The following is a 21,686-nucleotide window of genomic DNA, read 5'->3' on the forward strand; positions in this document are numbered from 1 at the left end:
AATGAGAAGCCCACGCACTGAAATGAAGAGTAGCCCTAGCTTGCCGCAACTAGAAAAAGCCTGTGTGCAGCAACAAAGACCCAATGCAGCCAAAAATAAAATTTTTTAAAAAAGATGATATTAACTTTACAGTTGGCCCTCCATGTCCATGGTTCTGCATCTGTGGACTCAACCAACAGTGGATCATGTAGTGCTACAGTGAGTATTTAGTGAAAGTTGTGTATAAGTGCACCTGCACAGTTCAAACCTGTGTTGTTCAAAGGTCTACTGTACTTAAATTAAGAACTAAAAACATCAAGAAGAAAGTCCATTATCATTAAAAGAAAAACTTTACCTGTCTCTATGTAGCAGCATCATATTTGGAGATGAATCAAGGCTCAGAGAATGAATTAAAACTTTGTTTTTAAAGTTCCAGAACTTGAGTACTCCTTCACTACCAGTTGTAATTGTCAACTGGTTTAATCCATCCACTGCAACACCTCTAACAGATCCTTTATGGGCTTTAAAGCATATGTTAAAAGAAAAAAGAAATAAGAATTGCAACTGACTCTCTGAACACTACACAAACAGTGATTCCTTTATTTAAATATCTAAGTTCCCACTATTTAACACTCTTTAAATTAATATGGATTTTAGGGAGCAGAGAGAAGATTATTATACCACTTGAGTAATAACAAAATCCATCAGGTTGATGCCATGAAGATTTCAAAAAATAGCTAAGATTTTCTGCTTAATGCAAGAAGAAAAAAAGAACCTTTAATTTCTATAATATCCACTTTCCCCTAATACAACTATGACTTCATTCTCTTTATTTCAACATGGTGTTTCAAATAGATATAATGGCAGGAACTGCCACATACGGCTGATGATAACCCATATACAACTTTAGCAAAATGACTGGCACTCAAGAATTTAATAAATGCCAGCGACAGTTATTAGCCTTGTATCTATCTATATTACTTTTTTAAAAAATAAGAAAAAGAAAAATAAATTCAATACCTTGATCCTTGCCAAAACTTCCTCGGTGTATACCCGACTGCATGTTATATACATCTACAGTTCCTGATGAGAGACCAATCACAGCAAAGTTTCCACAAGAAGTTATATCCACTGCCTTAAGGGAAAAAAAATTAACACAAATGACACAGAAAATAGCTAACATTTTTATTGTACTTTATGGTTTCCAAAGTATTTTTTTAAATCTACTAATTATCTCATTTTTAAAAAAAGAATGATAAATGAATTGCTTCGTTAATTTTCTTAAACATAATGTAATTATATTTGGGTGTATTAGAAATATCTGTTTGATTCTATCTCCATTCTCTAAGAAGTATGGAGAAATCCATACTTCCAAGACAGCAAAACATAACCAAAGTTAACTCAACTGAAATTCACTCAGGAGAATGGTGTATCAACTGGTCTTCAATTTTTAATTTATTCACAACGGTACTAAAGTCAAAGCATTCCACTGCCTAATTTCTCATTACCTTACTTTTGTAATTGCTTTTATAGCAGATATAAAACTGGAACCATATCAGTTGGGATGTCCAATGAAAAAGCCCAAAATATTTTAATTACAACGTATTAGGAAGAAAATACATGAGATACTGCATGGAAAACATTGCTTATAAGCAGTTTCTGTAAAATAAACTCATATTTTAATACTTAAAGTAGCAATATTATATTAAAAAGATGTCTTTTTTTCTGTTAAAAACATGAGACTGGCTATGTGGTGGGTCATGCTCAGAGAAATCCTTCATTGCCACTGCATCAGTCAGATGTCACCCACCCAAGAGTTAATTCAAAACACTGTTGAATTTATGCCTAAAGAAACAGATGACTTCTAAGATCTAAAAGAAAATATTCAACAGAGGATATTTAACTGCGCAAAGCAGCATAAGACTGATACACCACTGAGTCAAGATATCTTTACACAGCATCCACAGAAGTATGCTCCACTTACATCTATATTTTTTCTAGACAATTATAGCTTATAACTTAAAAAAAGTTTTAGATAGGAAATTATGGACAACCTTATAAAGCATTCTATCTTCTCAAATAGAACACTAACATAATTTTACCTATTCTGAACAACTCATAAATGTTTATGCTATGTTATATATTTATACTCTCAGGAACTAATAAAGATACTAGACTATAACCTACAAGTAATGGCCCCTGACGGCCCTGCTATACAGTAGTCCCCCTTATCTGCAGGGAATATGTTCCAAGACCCCCAGTGGATGCCTGAAACAGTAGGCAGCACCAAACCCTATATATACTATGTTTTTTCCTGTACTAATGGGCAGGTAGTGTATAGAGCATGGACATGTTAGATAAAAAGATGATTCACGACAGAGAGGGACAGTGCTACTCAGATGGCATGCAATTTAAAACTTATAAATTGTGTACTTCTGGAATTTTCTATTTAATATTTTCAGATCAAAGTTGACTGCAGATAACTGAAACCATGGAAAATGAAACCATGGATAAGAGGGGACTGCTGTACTTTCTGGAACTTGCATTTATTTTAATAGGATTTATTGTTGTTAATGGGATTGCTTCTGGAAGTCTCCTTTTACTTATTTATTCATTCTAACCTATTGTTGAAGACAGCACAAGCAAAGCAAAAATGAATAAGCTAAGAAGGTTACCTCTGATTGACAGATTGTACTCTAGCACATGGGTTCTCTGATAAGCACTTACTCGTTTACTACTTATGGGCTCCTGGCTTTGATCCAGATAGCTGACTCCAAGCCAGCACCAGTTAAGTATCACTGTGTGTGTGTGTGTGTGTGTACACACACACACACACACACCCACACACACACACACACAATGTTCTATGAGTGATCATTATAGGCTATGAGTTAAGAACATAGGTTCTAGAAGGAGTGGTCCTAGGTTCAAATCCCAGCTCTTCCATTTACTAGTTTTACTGATCTCAGGCATATTACTCGTTACAGTAAGCCTCAGCCTCAGTTTTACTGCCTATAAAAAGAGGCTAACAATACTCCATTATCATAGGACTATTGTGAAAATAATATAATACTGATATGTGCTAGGCAGAGAGCCTAGAACAAAGTAAGCACACAAAAAATGTTAGCTGTAATTATTATTACCACTATTACAATAGCTACTCAAAACTTTGCAGGTAAACTTAAGAAGTTTAAGATAGACTCTCTATGGCTTACAGATAAAAGCTTAAGAGTAGATGTTTGTACTATGGAGAACAGAGCACACATACTGACAAAAAAAATTTGTACAAAATAGGATCAAATGTGGTTATACTTTAAATATGCATTTTCAAAAGCAGAGGCATCTAACAAACTAATAGAGCTAATAGATAAGTTCAGCAAGGTTGTTAAGATACAAGATCAATGTGCAAAAATCAATTATATTTCCATACATTAGCAATGAACAATCCGAAATGAAATTAAGGAAAGAATTCTATTTATAACAGTATTGAAAAGAATACAATTCTAGGAAAAATTACCCAAAGAAGTATGAGGCTTGTATACTGACAACTACAAAACACTGCTAACAGAAATTAAAAATCTAATTAAGTGGAAAGACATCCCATGTTTATGGATCAGGAGTAATATCACGATTGTTAACAACTCCTCAAACTGAGGTGTGGAATCAACAAGATCCCTATCAAAATCCTAACTGCCTTCTTTGCAAAAATTGACAAGCTGAGGCTAAAATTCATATGGAAATGCAATAGACCAGAATAGCCAAAACAATCTTGAAAAAAGAAGAACTTGGAAGATTCAATCATCCTGATTTCAAAAAACTTACTAGAAAGGTACCATAATCAAGACAGTGTGGTACTGGCATAAAAATAGACATATAGAACAATTAAAGAAAACTGAGAATCCAGAAAAAAACCCTCACATTCATGTCAAACAATTTTTGGCAAGGGTACCCAGGCCATTCAATGGGGAAAGAACAGTGTTTTGGGCAAATGATGCTGACATAATTAGATATCCAAATGTAAAGAATGAACTTGGATGCCTACATGACATCATACACAAAAATTAACTCGAAAAGGATTACAGATCTAAATTTAAGAGCTAACATTATGAAACTCTCAGATGAAATCACAGGAGTAAATTTTTCATGGCCTTGAGTTAGGCAATATTTTTCAAAAAACCACAAGAAAAAAAAAAAAAGGTTGGACTTCTAAATTAAAACCCCGTATGCTGAAATGACACCAACATGAAAAGGAAATGACATCCCACAGAATGGGAGAAAATATTTGCAAATGACATATGTGATAAGGGACCTGTATCCAGAATATATAAAGAGCTATTTCAACTGAAGAGGAAAAAGATAAATAACCCCATTAAACAATGGCAGAGAATTTGAATAGACATTTCTCCAAAGATGTAGAAATGGCCAATAAGTACATGAAAAGATGCTCAACATTGTTAAGTCACTGGGGAAATGCAAATCAGAAACCACAGTGATATACTACTTCATACACACTGGGACAGCAATAATCAAAAGAACGGATAAGCACAAGTGTTGGCTAGGACATACAGAAATTGGAACCCTTATACATTGCTGGTGGGAATGTAAACTTGTGCAGCCACTTTGGAAAACAGGTTGGCAGTTCCTCAAAAACGTTAGTTACATTATGACCTAACAATTCCACTCCCAGATGTAAATATAGAGAAACAAAAACATATGTCCACACAAAAACTTGTGCACTGATGTCCACAGAAGCATTATTTATAATAGTCAAAAACTAGAAACAATACAAATGTCCATCAACTATCAATGGCTAAACAAAATTTCAAAAGTTGAAAATGAAATATTATTCAGCAATAAAAGGAATAAAGTATTGATACATGCTACAACATGGATGAACCTTAAAAACATTAACCTTAAAAATGCTAACTGAAAGAAGCCAGTCACAGAGACCATATATTGTATGATTCTATCTGTGTGAAATGCCCAGAATAGGCAAATCTATAGATAGAAAGCAGGTTGTGGTTGCCTAGGTTGGGGAGATGGCAAAGGGGAAAAGTGAGAGGATGGGGCTTATTGCTAGTGGGTACAGGGTTTCTTTCTGAGGTGATGAGAATGCTCTAAAATTAGACTGATTAGATTTTGGTGATAACTGCACAACTCTATGAATACACTAAAACCCATTAAATTGTACACTTTAAATGAGTGAATTTTACGGTATGTGAATTATATATCAGTAAAACTTATTTTGAAAAAGCAGAGGCAACGATTCTGCAAACCAAATTTGACATCATTTCTTTATACCTTAAAACCTGAACCCAATAGATGACTTACATTATTATCAAAAGAAAACAAAATAAAATTTTAATAGAGGAGTAAGAAGTTATAAGTTAACAGTGGCATTTAAAAAGCATATTTAAAAAAGGCTTAGACAGTACTCAATCAGACAAATGTAAGAAATGAAGGATTTAAATAACTTCTACATCTTTAACTCATTAAAGATTTAGCTGAATCTTACTCCTACATTGAAAGAAAGAAAAGGAAGGAAGAAACCTTAAGATTCACTTTCACTGAATATAGTACTATATACTCAACATAATTCAGGTACGAAAGTATATTGATAAATGCTGAAATCCCCCTCAAAGTGTATCCTGAGTAACCCTATATTAATCAGAATATTAAAATAACCAATATACAACATCTAATTAAGCAAAACTTAAACTTAAAATAATTCTCTCCAAGCTGGAAAACTTAACACTATTAGGGAAAAATTTCAAAATGTTAATAAACTATGTTCTTTGTTCTTTCAATGAATATTATCATTAATAAACTTGAGTATAATAAGATAACCACAAGACAGTTTTACAGGAGAAAACGCCCTTAAAAACAAGTTCACTTACTGTTGCAGTTATGTCATCTTTCTTCAGCTCTTTTGGCTTGAGAAAGTAAGCACCTATTGTAGATCTTTGATAGTTCCAGGTTGAGCAAGATAGCTTACCTTGATGGCAAGCAATGATACCATCCCAGTCACTTTCACGAGCTTCCTCTAAAACATAATTAAAAGCATAAATCAAATTGCTTTTCATTCTCTCACTCATTCATTCACATATTTTATTTATTAAGCATTTAATATTCTATGTTGTAATTAGGTACTAGGGACAGGATGGTAAACAGGTAATTTCTGAGAGCAATGAGCTTCCAATCTAACAAGAAATTCTGATTAGAAGAAATTACAATAAAGTAAGATGGTATCTTGTAAGAGCACTCAGGAAGAGTTTACTAAGAGAACTGGGGAGAGTAATAAATGGTCCTTGAAAGAAGTAAAACAAGTAGAAATTAATCGGGGGGCGGGGGTTGCTAGATCAGAGAGAGGTTGAGACACACACACAGGCCCAAGAGTAACTTGTACAAAATTAAGCACAGCAAGTAAGTGTCTTGAGAGGGGTGGGAGGAGGACAAGGCCACTAGGTCACATTACCAAGGGTCTTGAAAGCCATGTGAAGGAGAGGAGGTTGCACCCAAAAGGTGATAAGGAGCCATGAAAGATTTTTAAGCATATAAATGACATGATTCAGATCTTTTAGAAAGACCACTCAGGTTCTAAGATAGAAAATAAACAGGAGGGGGGGGTTAAAGTTAAAAAAAAAAAATTACCAGTCATCAGGTTGTTATAAATAACCTTGAAATGGAAATGGTGCCTATACAATTATTTCTATGATAGTTTTCGCTCAACAATCTTATCACCTATTTACATTTTTCTTAAAATCACTTCTTCGAATGATGCACTGCTCAAATGACACAGTATACTAAGACCTCAGTATGTTCAGATGTTTATTAAATTAGCCAGAGCGCTATGTTCTCAGTTCTCACCTTTTTACATTAGTGACTTTCTTATACCAGGCATATAATAGAATAAATAGAAGAGCTACAAAATGAAATAGCAAATATTGTTTATTAATAGCTTACAGAGAACAAAGCCTAAATTATTAGATAACAAGTTCAAATTATAGATAACTCATTTTCAGTCTTCACACAAGACTAGCATGCACTTGGGATGCATCCTGGATTCCTATTAATATTTGCTGAAACATTTATTAAAATGGGAGAAATAAAGAAATATATTTTGAGTTACCCTCCGGATGCTTATTAATATTTGTAAAAACATTTATTAAAATGGAGGAAATAAAGAAATACATAGGAGGAAATAAATGACAGAGCAGAACTTGAAACACAGTATGAAGTTTCTTACCAGCTGCAAACTTTGTGATGGGTGGAAGTCTCACTGACATGGTATTCTGAAGTCCTTTACGTTTGACTCTCTTTTTATTTATTAATCCTGTGGTTAGGGGAGAAGGGAATAGAGCTATGAATCCTTCTTAATGAAAAATGTATATATAAAAAAAGCTATTCATTGTCATATAACTATAAACTTCAAGACATTCCCATTTAAGTCAGGTGCAAAATAAAGATGATATTACCACTATTATCAGTAGTATTAACAATGACAGAAATATAAATGAACAGACTGCAGTCACAATATTAGCAAAAATAAATATTAGCAAATTATATTAAAATATATAAAATACCACTGAATAATCTTAAATATGTAGGACCAATAGGAGGAAAACTAAAAAAACTTCACTGAGGAACATTAAAGACAACTTGAATGAGGATATATCATATTCCTAGATGTGATGATTCTTAAAAATATCAAATCTCTCCAATTTGATTCTAAGAAGAATTATTTTGGATATTGATTTTAAAATGATCCTGAAATTCATCTGGAAGTATATACATGCATGAATAGCCAGGAATATTAGCTAGCAAAGAAGAGTAATTATAAATAAAACTGAACATTTTTGTTTAATAAACAAACTCTTTCAAATAACAGAAACCATGGGAAGGGATACAGAATAAAAGAGCCCTTTTTGCAAAAAGATGGGATGCTTCTTGCTTTGATGCTTTCTCTAAGCTTCCTTCCATCTTTAAAATGTTATAGTCTGCAGATGGCTCAAGTTAGATCATTAATGTCTTTTCGGTGGCAGCAGTATGTTTTTACCACTTAAGATGTTTTTTACCACCTAAGATATCTAACTCTCCAATAACCTTACAGTAGCACCTCAATCACTTCTATAGCTACATCAATCTTAAGTATCTTACTACTACTCTTTCATACAAAGGATTTTTATTTCATTTGAAGAAAGAGGAAATTATCAATGAAACCTCCTCTGATTATCTTACAGAATCTTGAAATGATTTTTTGTGTGTGACCACCAGTTTTTTTCCCATCTTGCAAATGACGTACCATGTCCCAAGCTCTTGTTAAATTTTTCATGTATTGTGGAAAACGACTGAAGAGTTCCATCCTGACCTGTTGATATACAGAGAAAATGCCTAATCAAGCTTCATCGAAACAATGGACCATTTAAATCACAGCTCTTATAATATTAGATTCTACAAAAAGCTTGAAGTTAGTTTGCAGCATTTTAAAAGGCGAGCTGATTGCAACTACCTAATTTCTCATATTCAACTGCACACAGAATGCCATTTAGTAAGAACAAAGGATAAAGTGAGGTGCTAATAACTGCCAGTAGATTATCTGTATAGGCAAGGGCCACATTTCTGGAATTTGCCCTTTCTGTCTCTGAGGATTAGTAAATAGAATGACACTCCAAATAAAAGTAATAGCAGCTACAGTGTTCCCTGAAGTATTCAAAAACAATCACCTCATTTTACCCAGATTTCCAAGTCACTCAAAGGGGCATTTGAATCTAAAACTGTGTAAATACCAAATAAATATTAAATACCTAATAAATATTAAACACTCTGCTCTCATTACTTGCTGAAATAAATTAATGCACAAAGCAGAAACTCACTTGCGCTAAGAATTTGTTGTCCGTTTTGTCCATAATATCTTATTTTGGTAAGAGGAGCACTATGTCCCATTCTGAATCTCAAAAGCCGGCCTTCACCTGTGGGACCATCAAATATCCATATCTGCCAAGAAATAAAAAAGTAAGGTTCTTCCACAATGTTTTAAGTGATCTGCAAGCAGTCAAATCATCACCTATACAAATGTGGCACTGGGTATTGCGTGCAGACCACTGACCCTGGAGTGGGGGCTGGGGAAAAGCTAAGCTGTAACTCTCTCACTTTACTAAAATCATGTAACCTGCTATGCGTTCTATTTCATCTGTATCAATATCTTAACCCATATTCCCTTCATCTGCTAGGTTCCAGGCTGATACAGTACAGCAGGCTTATAATAACCAAAGGGTAGGACACATGAGCCAAGAAAGATAAGAATCATAGTACCCTGAGAGCATTGTCAGCACCATTTGTGACAAGAAGTGGTTCTCTATGGAGAAATGTCAGTCCGGCAATTGCTGTAGAATGTGCATTTCTCATTTGATTGATTAACTTTTTGTCTTCTAGATCCCAGAGTCCAATATGGCCACATGGGCTTCCAGCTGCCATTACTGGATGACCATCTGTTGTTAAAATAGAATACATAAAGAAAAATATGCAACATAAAACAATTAAACTTAAGAATTTCTCTCTCCATCCTTTTAATCCATAAATATAAAGTTTAAAAAAAGACTATACACCAATTATCTATCAATATTCCTTTGGCTCTTTATATTCCAGTATTTCATTCATTTCTATTAGATTAAATTATAAGAAAATCTCTATGAGCTTCAAACTAATGCATTTCAAGTGTTCTTAATTTTCATCAATAAATAAATTAAGGACTTCCCTGGTGGCACAGTGGTTAAGAATCCACCTGCCAACGCAGGGGACACGGGTTTAAGCCCTGGTCCGGGAAGATCCCACATGCCGCAGAGCAACTAAGCCCATGCGCCACAACTACTCAGCCCATGAGCCTAGAGCCTGTGCTCTGCAATAAGAGAAGCCACCGCAATGAGAAGCCCTCGCACCTCCGCGAAGAGTAGCCCCCATTCGCCGCAACCAGAGAAAGCCCCTGCACAGCAACGAAGACCCACCGCAGCCAAAAATAAATTAAAAAAAAAAAAAAAAGTTAAGTTACCTGTGCGAAATGAAATCGAAGTAATAGGTCCCCAGTCTTGACGGAACTTCATTAATGTTTCATCAAACTTAATGTTGTGAATGATAATCTGACCCGACATAAGACCAACAGCAACAACGTCCACAGCTGGCGCCTGAAAATTAAATTACTCAACTTTTTATTTTCTTAATCAAATTAAATTAATAGCTTTAATAATACTGATGATTACATCATTACTTATGTGCTATCAAATTATTAATAGCTTTAATAATACTGATGAGTACATCATTACTTATGTGTTATCAAAAGAAATAATGGAATATCTAATCTAATAGTCTATGATTATAATCTTCATTTTTTCTTTTTTTTTTTTTTTTTTGCAGTACATGGGCCTCTCACTGTTGTGGCTTCTCCCATTGCAGAGCACAGGCTCCGGACGCGCAGGCTCAGCAGCCATGGCTCACGGGCCTTGCCGCTCAGCGGCATGTGGGATCTTCCCGAACCGGGGCACGAACCCGTGTCCCCTGCATCAACAGGTGGACTTTCAACCACTGCGCCACCAGGGAAGCCCTATAATCTTCATTTAGTAAATGGCCTTACATACAGACTCCATAAATTTCTTTATTTTAGCACACAAGATCAACGTCTAATACCATTACAAAATGGAATCAGGCTAAACATGTTATTAATTTGCCATCAAGTAACTACTATGCATGAGACCCTGTGTAGAAGCTGGGTATACTAAAACAAGTATGATGTCTTGCCCTCAAAGGACCTAATCATCTGATACCTTTGGGGTCTTCTAGGTAGGTAAAAGCAGAGTAAGGCTGACGGTAGTGTGAGAGAATAAAGGAATGTATATAAACTGGGCAGGTATAAGCAACTGGTATTTAGAAAGACAAGGGTACATGGCTGTATATGTGTCCAAAATAGATATAAGATTCTCTGCAGTCATTCATTCATACATGTCCTATAGACTCATAAAAACAAAAAGCAGTTATTTCTGGAAAAGTCAAGCATTTAATGAATTATTAAGATTTGGGCCCCAATTATCTCAAGCTACAAATCTCAACATCCTGACAAATTTCTCCGAATGACCTAAAATCTCCCTTGCTTCACTGAAAAACTCATCTCCGCTCTTTACAAGGCACTGGACTACATGCTTACAAAATGATTGGTAAACATGGTTCCATAGCAACCACAGATTTAGAGCCTAATTCCAGGCAAAAAGGTTTCCACAAACGTTTATAGACAAAGGCGCTGTTTTCAATTACATTTCCAAAACACTATTTTTTACGGTAATATTTGTAAAGATACACTAGTCTATATATTATTTTGTCTTTAGGTCCAAAAATATGGTTGCCCCTGAAAATGAAAGATGCTACTACTATGAGCTTTATTTCTTCTTTGACGTAACAGAAAAATACTAACCTGCTGAAGCGCTGTCACTCCAACTTTCCATCCCGCAAATGTATACAGAAGTTTACTACAACAAGAAAAATAGTTGAAAGCTATTTTTTTTGGGGGGGGGGGAGAAAAACAAAATCAACTACATATTAAAAAATGAAATAATAACAGGTGATATTTATTAAGTTCTTACTCTGCCCCACACTATTCTAAGTATATATATTAAAACAATTCCATGAGGTGGATACCACCATTTTCCAGATAAAGAAACTAAGAAACTTAATTATGTGAAAAAAATCAAGCTAAGATCACATGGCTAAAATTGACAGAGCCCAGAGGACCAACTCCAGATCCTAAGCTGCTAAGAACTACTCTACTATGCAACATCTTTAAGAAATTAAATAGAAAGAAAAAAAATACATGAGTAACCATGTTATATGACAGATACAATTTAAAATAAAATCTTAGAATATTGGCAGATCTCGTTTTTCAGTGCAACGTGTTCCTAGAAACATATCACAAAAGGGAATATATTATAATTACAATACTCCTTGTATGTTACATGACTGTTATACGACAATACTGACGCTGCTCTAAATTTCAGAATCAAGCCATAAATGATAAAGAATCCATAGAGCAGAGATATACGAAATTGTTATAATGACAAAGTACTTAAGCATATGTTAACTTTTTTAAGGGGCACAGATTAGATCACTCAATGATTATCCAAGGGATACTTAATGTACAATAAAGAGTGTAAACATCACATAAACAACCTAAAGAGATAACCTTAGGGCACAGAATATTTCAGTCATTATCCCTCAGCCTAGTGCAGAGTAGGTAGTCGATGATATTTATTAAATTGAACAGAAACACTGAATTAGAACTAGGATAAACATTAAACCTCTGAAAATCTTATTTCCCTTTTCGAATTTATAAGGGCTTTGGAAAGAACAATTTGGATGGTCAAATATTTTTGTTTGCCCTTTTAATGCTATACAAAGAAAAGTGAGCTGACACTTTTTTCTCTGGATAAACGTTCAAATAACAGGCAGAGGTATCTAAAATCATTTATCTAGACCCCCAAGCTATACCAATAATATTAAGTAGATATCCATCAGGTCTGTGCTTGATGATCAATATACTTTTACCCTGAAAACCATTCCTAAATGCTAGCACTAAATTAACACTGATTTGCTTTGCCATCTTACCTTTCTTAGTTTACTGAGAACTAAAAGCTTCCCAGTGACAATCTCATAATTATCTTCTGATCCTGTGTACTAGAGCCTTCTTTACAGCTTTATGAATTCTTTACAGTGACTAAGGCCATTAGTATATACTTTTCAACGAGGATTTATGAAGCTGCCTACCATGTTCCAAGACCATATCCGAGCTTTCACATATGTGATGCCGTGAGTATAACCCCCAAAACAGGTATATTTACTGAAAGCTCTCCAAATAAACATATAAAGGCAAGGAGAATTGAGAGACTTAAGTACGCATCAGGGAGTAGTGATGAGGATTAGGTAAGAATCACTTATGTTCTAAATATTGTGCTTACTTGGATTTTACATTCCACAACTGGAGGCTTCCTTGTTCACTGCCAAGAAGTATTTTATTCAAGTAGGTACTCGGATGCAAAATTGCAGAAATTTTAAATACTGATTTATCAAAAGACAACTGCAGGTATTCTTCTATGAAAGTAAAAGTTATAAATATGTAACTTTTTAATAAAATAGTTTAAAATATTTTTCATATACCCATATATTTAGCACTTAAAATCTACCATATCAAAGATTTATGTACTAATATAAATCAAAGACATATGCTAACATAAATATTCCCTGAGAAATTAAACAAATGTGATGAGGGTCAACTTGCAAATTTAACTTTGACTTGTCAAGAATTTTCTAAAAGTTCTAATATCAATACTGTTTAAAATTTCACTGACAAATTGGTTTACAGGAATGAAAACAAGGGTTCAAAAAAAAAATGATGCTACGGATCAGACTTAGTATTTTTATAATTTGATCAAGAGGCAGCAGATGTTCCAAGTGAAGCGCATGCACTGAGCTGAGCTATTCTAGGGAGTGAAGGACCAAATATCTAGAGAGCTTGACTGGCTCCTCAAACATGTAAAAGTCAGAGGTAAACTTCAGTGAAAGGAGCAGTGCTTCTCACATTTTCACAGGAGAACCTCTAGCAGAGGAGAAGACCTTATAGCCCCGTGGAGTAGAAAATGGCATAGCCAGCTGTCTCTCGCTGCAAGATCAAAACACTTTTTGAAATGCCACGTATGTTTAAAATTCCTATGTGTGAATTTTCTTTTCTACTTCACAGTTCATCCACGATGAAAACAATTTTTCACTGAATTTCCTAATAAATTTGAATATCAGAGAAGGTACATTTCTTTTAATCTTTAGTTTCACATACTATCTGGTTGCTACACACTCCCAGGGGTATGTGTACCTCAGTTGAAGGAGAATAGATTAACAGGTGAGAATTACACAAATTTTACTTAACTACTATTTTAAAAGATTCTTGCCTCTGTTCCTAACTAACAGTTTTACTTAAGATCACTACAAACAGCTCCCTGAAGACACTGTGCTGCAGCAACAGCAACAAAAAGCTGGACATAAGGATCAACAGAAAGCCTACTGAACTCTAAGAATCAGGTTCTCTAATTTTATAAAAGGCCTTTTAACATCCATCTGCACAGGTACTCCTTTTGGAATTCTGTTCCCTCCATCTGAGCAAAGACAAAACAAACAGTGACTAATCTGAACAAGAACATGGAATGACTCCCAGGAGGGCAATCTTTCTAGGATTTCTACTAAAAATAAACACATTACATCAAAAAATGAGTTAATCAAGAGATAACAAAAGCTAAAAATGTAACAGATTAAAAAACTTAAAAGCTTTAATTCATGAGAGACCCCACAGTCTTTTACATGAAGAAAGCTGGGGATATTCTGGTGATAAGTTCCTAACCTTTGAAGATAACATGGTCCTATAAACAGAGCTCAGTGACACTATTTAAGAATATCACAGTTAAAGGACACTGACTCATATTCTTAGAAAAAGGATGTGGGGCTTCCCTGGTGGCGCAGTGGTTGAGAGTCCGCCTGCCGATGCAGGGGACACGGGTTCGTGCCCCGGTCCGGGAGGATCCCACGTGCCGCGGAGCGGCTGGGCCCATGAGCCATGGCTGCTGAGCCTGCGCGTCCGGAGCCTGTGCTCCGCAACGGGAGAGGCCACAACAGTGAGAGGCCCATGTACCGCAAAAAAAAAAAAAAAAAAAAAAAAGAAAAAGGATGTATATTTTCCTTCAGATTACTGGATCTTCAAGTTTACTATTATAATTTCACTTACTACAAGTTGAAAATACAAACCAAGTATTACTCAGATGTGAACATACACCAAAATTCACCCCACAGAGAAAATAATATAACATGTCATTAAACTTGGAGAACTGCTATACTAATACTGAACTAGTCTTAGTTCAGAAAAACACATTAAGCAGGTTATAAACAGTTAGCTCAACTAGCTGACTAAAATTATTGATACTTTCCCATTTTTTACTTAGAACCTTTTTCCTTACACGTGTTAAAGATTCTTAAATTTTTTTTTACTGCTTTACTCCTCTGATATAGAAGTTATGCTTGCCTAGATACTTAATTTTAGCTACACACATACTACCCCAAGATAAAGCAATAAATTGGTTCTTACCTTCTGAATATATGTGCCAAATAATAAGAATACCATCAGTATCAACAGAAATAACGTGATCCCCAAAGGGTTGCAAAAGATGGATTTCTGCCTTATGACCCTTAAAGGTATGTACTACCTACAATGTCAAAGTTCAAAGGAATTTCATATTATTATTCATTCATCATGTATTATTATTCATATTATCCAAAAAACAGGCTAATCCTGAAGATGCTCATGTTAAGAAATGTGGTCCAACTTTTGATTACCCAAGGTTAGATTAACAAATAGCAAGGAATCAGGCATTTTTACCTGCTCCCCCAGCCAGTCCAATAAGGAAACATGAACTAGGAACACAGAAATGAGATCTCTGAGGCTCAGCTTCTCAACCGAGCTTAGGAAGCATGCACACAGCTGGGTCCCTCACCCCATCCAATCAGCGCAATTCCATGTTGATGGTATGTTCTAGAAGGCTGACCTCTACAGCCATCACCAGCTGGCTTCCACATGAGACAAGGGAGAGAGATATAGGATACTCCTTCCATATAGCTTTCTGTCTTGACACAGACACCCTTACCCTTACAGCAGCAGCTGCATCCTCAATAACTACAGTCCCCTCCCCCATGGTTTCAGTTCCCACCAGGCTCCAGAAACACTATTTCTTCTCCTTGTCCCTTTGGCCCTAGGGATGGTAACCGCTTCCTACAGTTGATAGTCTCTGATACCTTTTTACCCTACTTTCTATGTTTATCTCCCAGGGAAAACTACAAATTGCAATATTTTGCAAAAAAAAAAGACACTTTTCCTGACTCTCTAAAAGTCAAAACAACTCCCATTAAAGAACTGTACAGGTAAGTTGCCTTCCTCTGCCGTGATGATGGAAAATGTTGGGAACAAACATCATCAGTCCAAGTTAAACTTTGAAAAGCATAGTGATTCTATCACTTGGCTATCTAGGCATCCCCATGGCCACTTTCCCTTTTCATTCTGGACCACTAGAGCCAGGTTGCCTCTCAAGTCAGTTGTTCCAGGACAAACTTAGAAATGAATGAGTAAATTAACAAGAAAAGATCCTTCCTTAGTAGAGAAAACAGAGAATCTAGCTTTCTCTATATAGGAAACAAGCACTTGGTTCTTAGAAAATCAGTCATGGGCTGTGTTGTTCATAATGAAAAAGTCAATCCACATAAAGCAGTAGTGCAAATAGGAATCTCTTAGGAAAACATTTTCAAACTACTCTTAACTAAATCCTACCCCAACCAAATAAACAAAGTAGAAAACTCCAGAGACAGGATGTGGCTGGTCACAAAAATGTTTTACAAGCTGTGCAAATAATTCTAACATTGATCCTTGGCAAAGAAAACTGAACTAAAGCACCAGTTTTAACTAATTTTGAGAATTTGATGAAATCAACTTTCTCTTCCTCCAGAAAAGTGAATATACATTAAAAAAAAAAAATGTCCAGAGTGTCCCAGGTGAAGAATAACAACATTAAAGTTCCCTCAACTACCATGACAATCAACTACTGACTGCAAAAGACAAACAAATTAAAATAGTTCAGTGATACAAACCTCTTTATTACGGGCAAAGGCAGAGAAAACATTCCCATAAGCAGCAAAGACTAGCCTCCCATCAGCTGCCATACAACAGATATCCTGTGGAAGGGAGTTACCTAGGAAAAAGGAAATATAAGAAGTAAGGATTTTTAAGATCTTGGAACAAATAGAAACCTCAAGTATATGTATAACATTTTTCCTGACTATAATTTTAAAATATGTATGTATGAGAATCAGAGTATAAAATTTAGACTTCAATGTTATTTTAAACATCTAATAGTAACTATCACACTAAAAATATGACATCACCTTGACCTTCCCTAGAGAATTAATGTCTGGTATTTGCAGACATAAAAATGTAATCCTAAAGAAATGAGAAGAAGCTTTTGAGGTTATTTGGAAAAAAAAAAAAATCCTCACTAAATACACAAAACTCTGGCAGATGGTCACCTAGCCTTCATGTGAATGCCTTCAGGAACATCAAGTTCCTAATAACTGCAGGAAAATTTTAAAAGTAAATCAAAACCTAGAACTCTAACTCTACCCTTTAGAGTAACCTAAAAAAACCTCCATATGATATTCTACATGCTGACCTTTCAAGTGAATAATACGGTTTCCACTCAGTCTTCTCCAAGATAAATATGCCTATCACCTCTAGCCATTTCTTATGATAGGATTTCTTGATTCCTCTCTCACTACCATGGTCACACTGGCTTTTTCTTTTTATTTCCTATTTTGGGGGCGGGAGGCTTAAAATATAGAGAATCGCTTTAAGTATCTTTCATGCTGGTATTCTGCTTTGAGATTTCATTTCCAAAATACTATTTTTATTGGTTTACCATTCACTTTAGTATTTGACTTAGGTTTTAGTGCCCTTCTACTGCCTTCTATAATTTTAAAAATGTAAGTTTATCAGACATGTACACTGGATTCTTTATAGCTCTGTTTCTCTTACAAAGATCATATTTGATGGTGAAACTAGAATCTCTCAGCCCTGGCAAGCTCTTTATTCTATTAAAGAGTTTTCAAAAAAAAAAAATTCCTTCCATTGGAAAAAAAAAAATCAAAATGCGGAAAAACTCTTTCTTACAATAGAATGATAGAATCAGAAAATCACTGATAATCATCCTACTAATAACTGATTCAGGCAAGAATCATCACTAAATGATAAACCTAGCAGTAGTTGAAACTTTGTAGAGTAAGAGGACACTTACATGGTCTCAATGTATCTTACCACTTATTACATTTATTAGTTAACAAAGGGTAAAACTTTAAAATGGAGCCGCCTGATAAATGTCACCTTAACCAAATGATCAAAGTTTTCACTGCCAGGAATAAGACTAACCAATAGCATGTGCCTCCTGATATGGTTCATTGAGAATTCAGCATCATTTCTGTTATTATTGCCATACTGCATAACCTGAATCTAATCATCAGGAAGCATTAGAAAAAGTCAAATTGAAGAATATTCTAAAAAAGAACTAGCCTAAAAAAGAAAAAAACAAAAAAGAACTAGCCTATACTCTTCAAAAAATAAATGTTGTAAAACACAAAGAAAGTCTGATGAATTAGTCTAGATTAAAGAAGACCAAAGAGACATATGACAACTGAAGGCAACACACGATCCTGTCTTGGACTTTTTGTTGTTGTTGCTATGTAAGTTTACTATAAATACACGCTGGAGTCCTTGTTCTGCAAGTCTTAAATTATGTCAAAATTATAAAAAATTTTAAGATACTAAACATGCACAAATTCAGGATAAAGTCTATACTTACTTACTGCAACCAGACTAAGTTTCTGAACCTGTCTTAAAAAAAAAAAGAAATGATTAAATTTTTACTAACAAAAACAACTATAATAATCTAACATTTGAAGATTAAGATCTAACTTCATACATAAATTTGCTATTCTGTCCTTCCTTAAAGAGACACTTAACTGACCCTAATTTTCATTATTAGGAAAGCTTATATTTTCTACTATTTCATCAGATGGAAGGGTAGGTGTCACACATAGTTTTCTATATGGGTCATGTAGTAAATATTTTAATGCTTTGCATGCTGTGTGGTTTTTGTTGCAATTACTCAACTGATAATGTACCACGAAAGCAGCCATATATGACACAAAAACAAACGTGCATGGCTGTATTCCAATACATTTGACTTATGGATATAGACTGTAATTTTCAAAATTTTCATATGCCATGAAATATTATTCTTCTTTGGATTATTTCCCAATCATTTAAAAACGTCAAAACCATTCATCTCAGCAGCACAGAGCTCAGAGGGGTATAAGGAGAAATTCATACCCTAGAGATGTGTAAGACTGAAAGAGCCCTTGAAGATGAATTAAATAATCTGTTTCTTAATCAAGAGTAGATGGATGTCTCCATCCCACGTCAAAATTTGATTATACTGCATCCTACTACTATGCAAATTTTACTTGGAGATTATGCTATATTAGAATAAACACAAACATACACAGATAAATAAATAAATAAAAACGTCATGGGTCATACAAAAACTGTTGGCAGAACTGGCTTGCAGGCTGCAGTTTGTGAACCCCAATTTATGGTTACTGATCCAGCTATGTGACTTTGAGAAAGTTACTCAAGGGAAGTTTAGGGAAATTAGCTTTCTATCAAATGTGGACTGTCCCCTACAACATAATTAATCGCACCCCCTCCAGTTATCCCAATGTTTTTTAGCCTGTATTTCTAACCCAGCTCTTGTCGCGAATTGCACAAAATTGCTTGCAAGTCTTTCTAATGAAGAAGGTGGTGGCGCCAGAGAGTTTTTAAAATCACATTTACATCTTCAAGAGAACAACAAATATTTACAGAGCAAATACATTGCTATTGAACTGAAATGTTCTCTAGTACCACCCCCTAGACAGACTGCCTCCGAAACTCTTCCCAAGCAGACTTCAAACGCTAAATCAACACGTGGATGTAATGCGGTGGCGAAAGCCCTTGGTAGGTGACGGAGGAGAGCGGGATTGCCACAGAGTTGGGGGCCGGGGAGGGTGATTCCCGGGAAGCGGGCGAAAGAAGTCACTCACGTCATAGGTGTGGAAGCTTTTGCCCACGCACGTCGTCACATAGAATCGGCGCTTCAGCGCACTGAACCGCACCACGTGTGGAATGTCGTTGCTGAAAAGCCCCAAAGCCCGGAACCCCGCGAAAAGGGCGCTGGCAGTGCGGTCTCCTGCGCTTCGCTCCATTGCTGCCGCGGTGGGGTTCCCTCTGGGCTCCAGTCCCGGTGGAAACCGCGCACCCAGGTTCTCTGCACGTCTCGTGGCACAATCCTTTGCCGGGTTCCCAAGCGCTTCCGGTCCCCGCTGCCAATCGCGTGAGCGGAGACTGTCCTCAGTGCATTTGAAAAAGAGCTCCCTGCGGAGCTCGAAGGGGAGGCGCGACTTCAGTTCCGCCGTCCACAGTCTTCAGCAGTTTAACGGTGCTCCCAGCTCTCCCGGACCCGGAAGACACTCGAGTCACTTTTCAGCGGGACCTTAGGGGAGGGGAAAGACTGGGGAAGCAAGCACAAGGGCCAGGAGGGTGAAGGGGAAACCGAAGTCTTAACTCAGATGGAGTCAGGTTAAACGTGTGATTTTGAAAACGTGTGAAACGATGAGACTGCCAAGAAAATTTGAACACTGAGTGGATATTTGATGATATTAAGACATTATTGTTTAAATATGTGATAGTAGTATTATAATTATGTTTTTAAAGGTCCTTATCTTTTGGAGATATGTATTTATGGATGAAATTATGTATCTGGAGATTTGTTTTCAAAATAATTGGGAATGAGGTGTATGGTTTAGATGACATAAGATTGGTAATTATTTAATCTTGGGAATGAGTATGTGAGAGTTCATAATACTGTCCTTCTGCTTCCTTTTAAAATCAAAATTTCCCATAATAAAAATGTTTGTTTGCTTTTTACTGAGTTTGTTTAAAGTAAAATATAAATTGGAATATTAATGGATTATTAATTTTTACCTGTGAGTCATGGAAATATGTACAAATGTTTTTAATTACTAGATAAACATTAAGAGTTCTCTAAATTTTGTATAATGCACATATTATTTTTATAATCACAAAGACTTCTGTCTATATTGACAGTTTGGGGAGAAAATTGAAAATGTTTCCTGTTCAGGACTTTACAGTTCACAAAGCCTTTGATGACACCCATTATCTTAATATAATCCTCAAATTAAGACTGTGAGGTGTTTAGGGCAAAAATTATATTGTTGTTTTACAAATGAGGAAATTGATTCATTGGGATTAAATGATTTGTTCAGTTCCAAGATTATTTAGTGCCAAAATCCAGAGTAGCACAAGGTTTAGAAAAGGATAAGTAGAGATCACTGAGGGGCAGCTGGAGGGTGGGAGAAATCATTCAGCAATCTGATTTTCAAGATCACATCATGGGCCACATGATGGGTGTGTGTTCGCATTAGATAAGAAACCTGAGGTTCCCAGAGATTACCTGACTTGTCCAGGGTCACTTAATGGTAGTGTAGCAATTTGAATGTAGGCCAATCTGACAATTAGATTTATGTTCTTTGACCTACATCTGGACGATAAGAGAAAAGTTTAAAAATTAGAACTGTCATGGAAAATCTAGTCATATGGTAGCAGTAGACGTGCATGTTAGCTATTTTGCTGTGATCTTTTAAAGGGACCATGTTACGGGCTGATTGTGAGTTTTCCAGTTTTAGCAGTTGGTCAGAGTACATTTCTCCCCATCAGTTGCCTCCCTGAGTTTCTTGCTATTTAGCTGCCAGCAAAGTGTTTGAATGTGTAGTGGGAGAGAAGGACCTAGCTACTGCTCTTTTTACTTAGAGATGCCCCTAAGGATGGTAGTCCCAAGTTAGAATAAAAGAAAAGGTAGGGAATTCCCTGGCAGTCCAGTGGTTAGGACTCCAGGCTTCCACTGCAGGGGGCCCGAGTTTGATACCTGGTAGGGGAACTAAGATCCTGCAAGCCACATGGTGGATGTAGTCGATCATTG

General features: G+C 35.7%; 1 protein-coding gene across 1 annotated transcript in view; it reads right to left on the reverse strand.

Moving 5' to 3' along the window:
* The window catches only part of WDR36 (WD repeat domain 36), a 37,851-nt gene extending 17,851 nt beyond the window's left edge, over positions 1–20,000 (reverse strand). Inside the window, exons 1-14 of the mRNA XM_032628492.1 lie at positions 19,732–20,000; positions 18,450–18,477; positions 16,690–16,790; positions 15,140–15,257; positions 12,972–13,104; positions 11,435–11,489; positions 10,025–10,157; positions 9,292–9,467; positions 8,853–8,973; positions 8,282–8,347; positions 7,226–7,312; positions 5,877–6,022; positions 1,000–1,114; positions 335–500 (exon numbers count right to left, since the gene is read on the reverse strand). Of these exons, the coding sequence (XP_032484383.1) occupies positions 335–500; positions 1,000–1,114; positions 5,877–6,022; positions 7,226–7,312; positions 8,282–8,347; positions 8,853–8,973; positions 9,292–9,467; positions 10,025–10,157; positions 11,435–11,489; positions 12,972–13,104; positions 15,140–15,257; positions 16,690–16,790; positions 18,450–18,477; positions 19,732–19,893 (1,607 nt within the window). The 5' untranslated portion in view covers positions 19,894–20,000. The remainder of the gene's footprint in view (positions 1–334; positions 501–999; positions 1,115–5,876; positions 6,023–7,225; positions 7,313–8,281; positions 8,348–8,852; positions 8,974–9,291; positions 9,468–10,024; positions 10,158–11,434; positions 11,490–12,971; positions 13,105–15,139; positions 15,258–16,689; positions 16,791–18,449; positions 18,478–19,731) is intronic.
* Between the last annotated feature and the right edge of the window lie 1,686 nt (positions 20,001–21,686).

Source organism: Phocoena sinus, chromosome 3, assembly GCF_008692025.1.
Source record: "Phocoena sinus isolate mPhoSin1 chromosome 3, mPhoSin1.pri, whole genome shotgun sequence".
Taxonomy (NCBI): Eukaryota; Metazoa; Chordata; class Mammalia; order Artiodactyla; family Phocoenidae; genus Phocoena; species Phocoena sinus.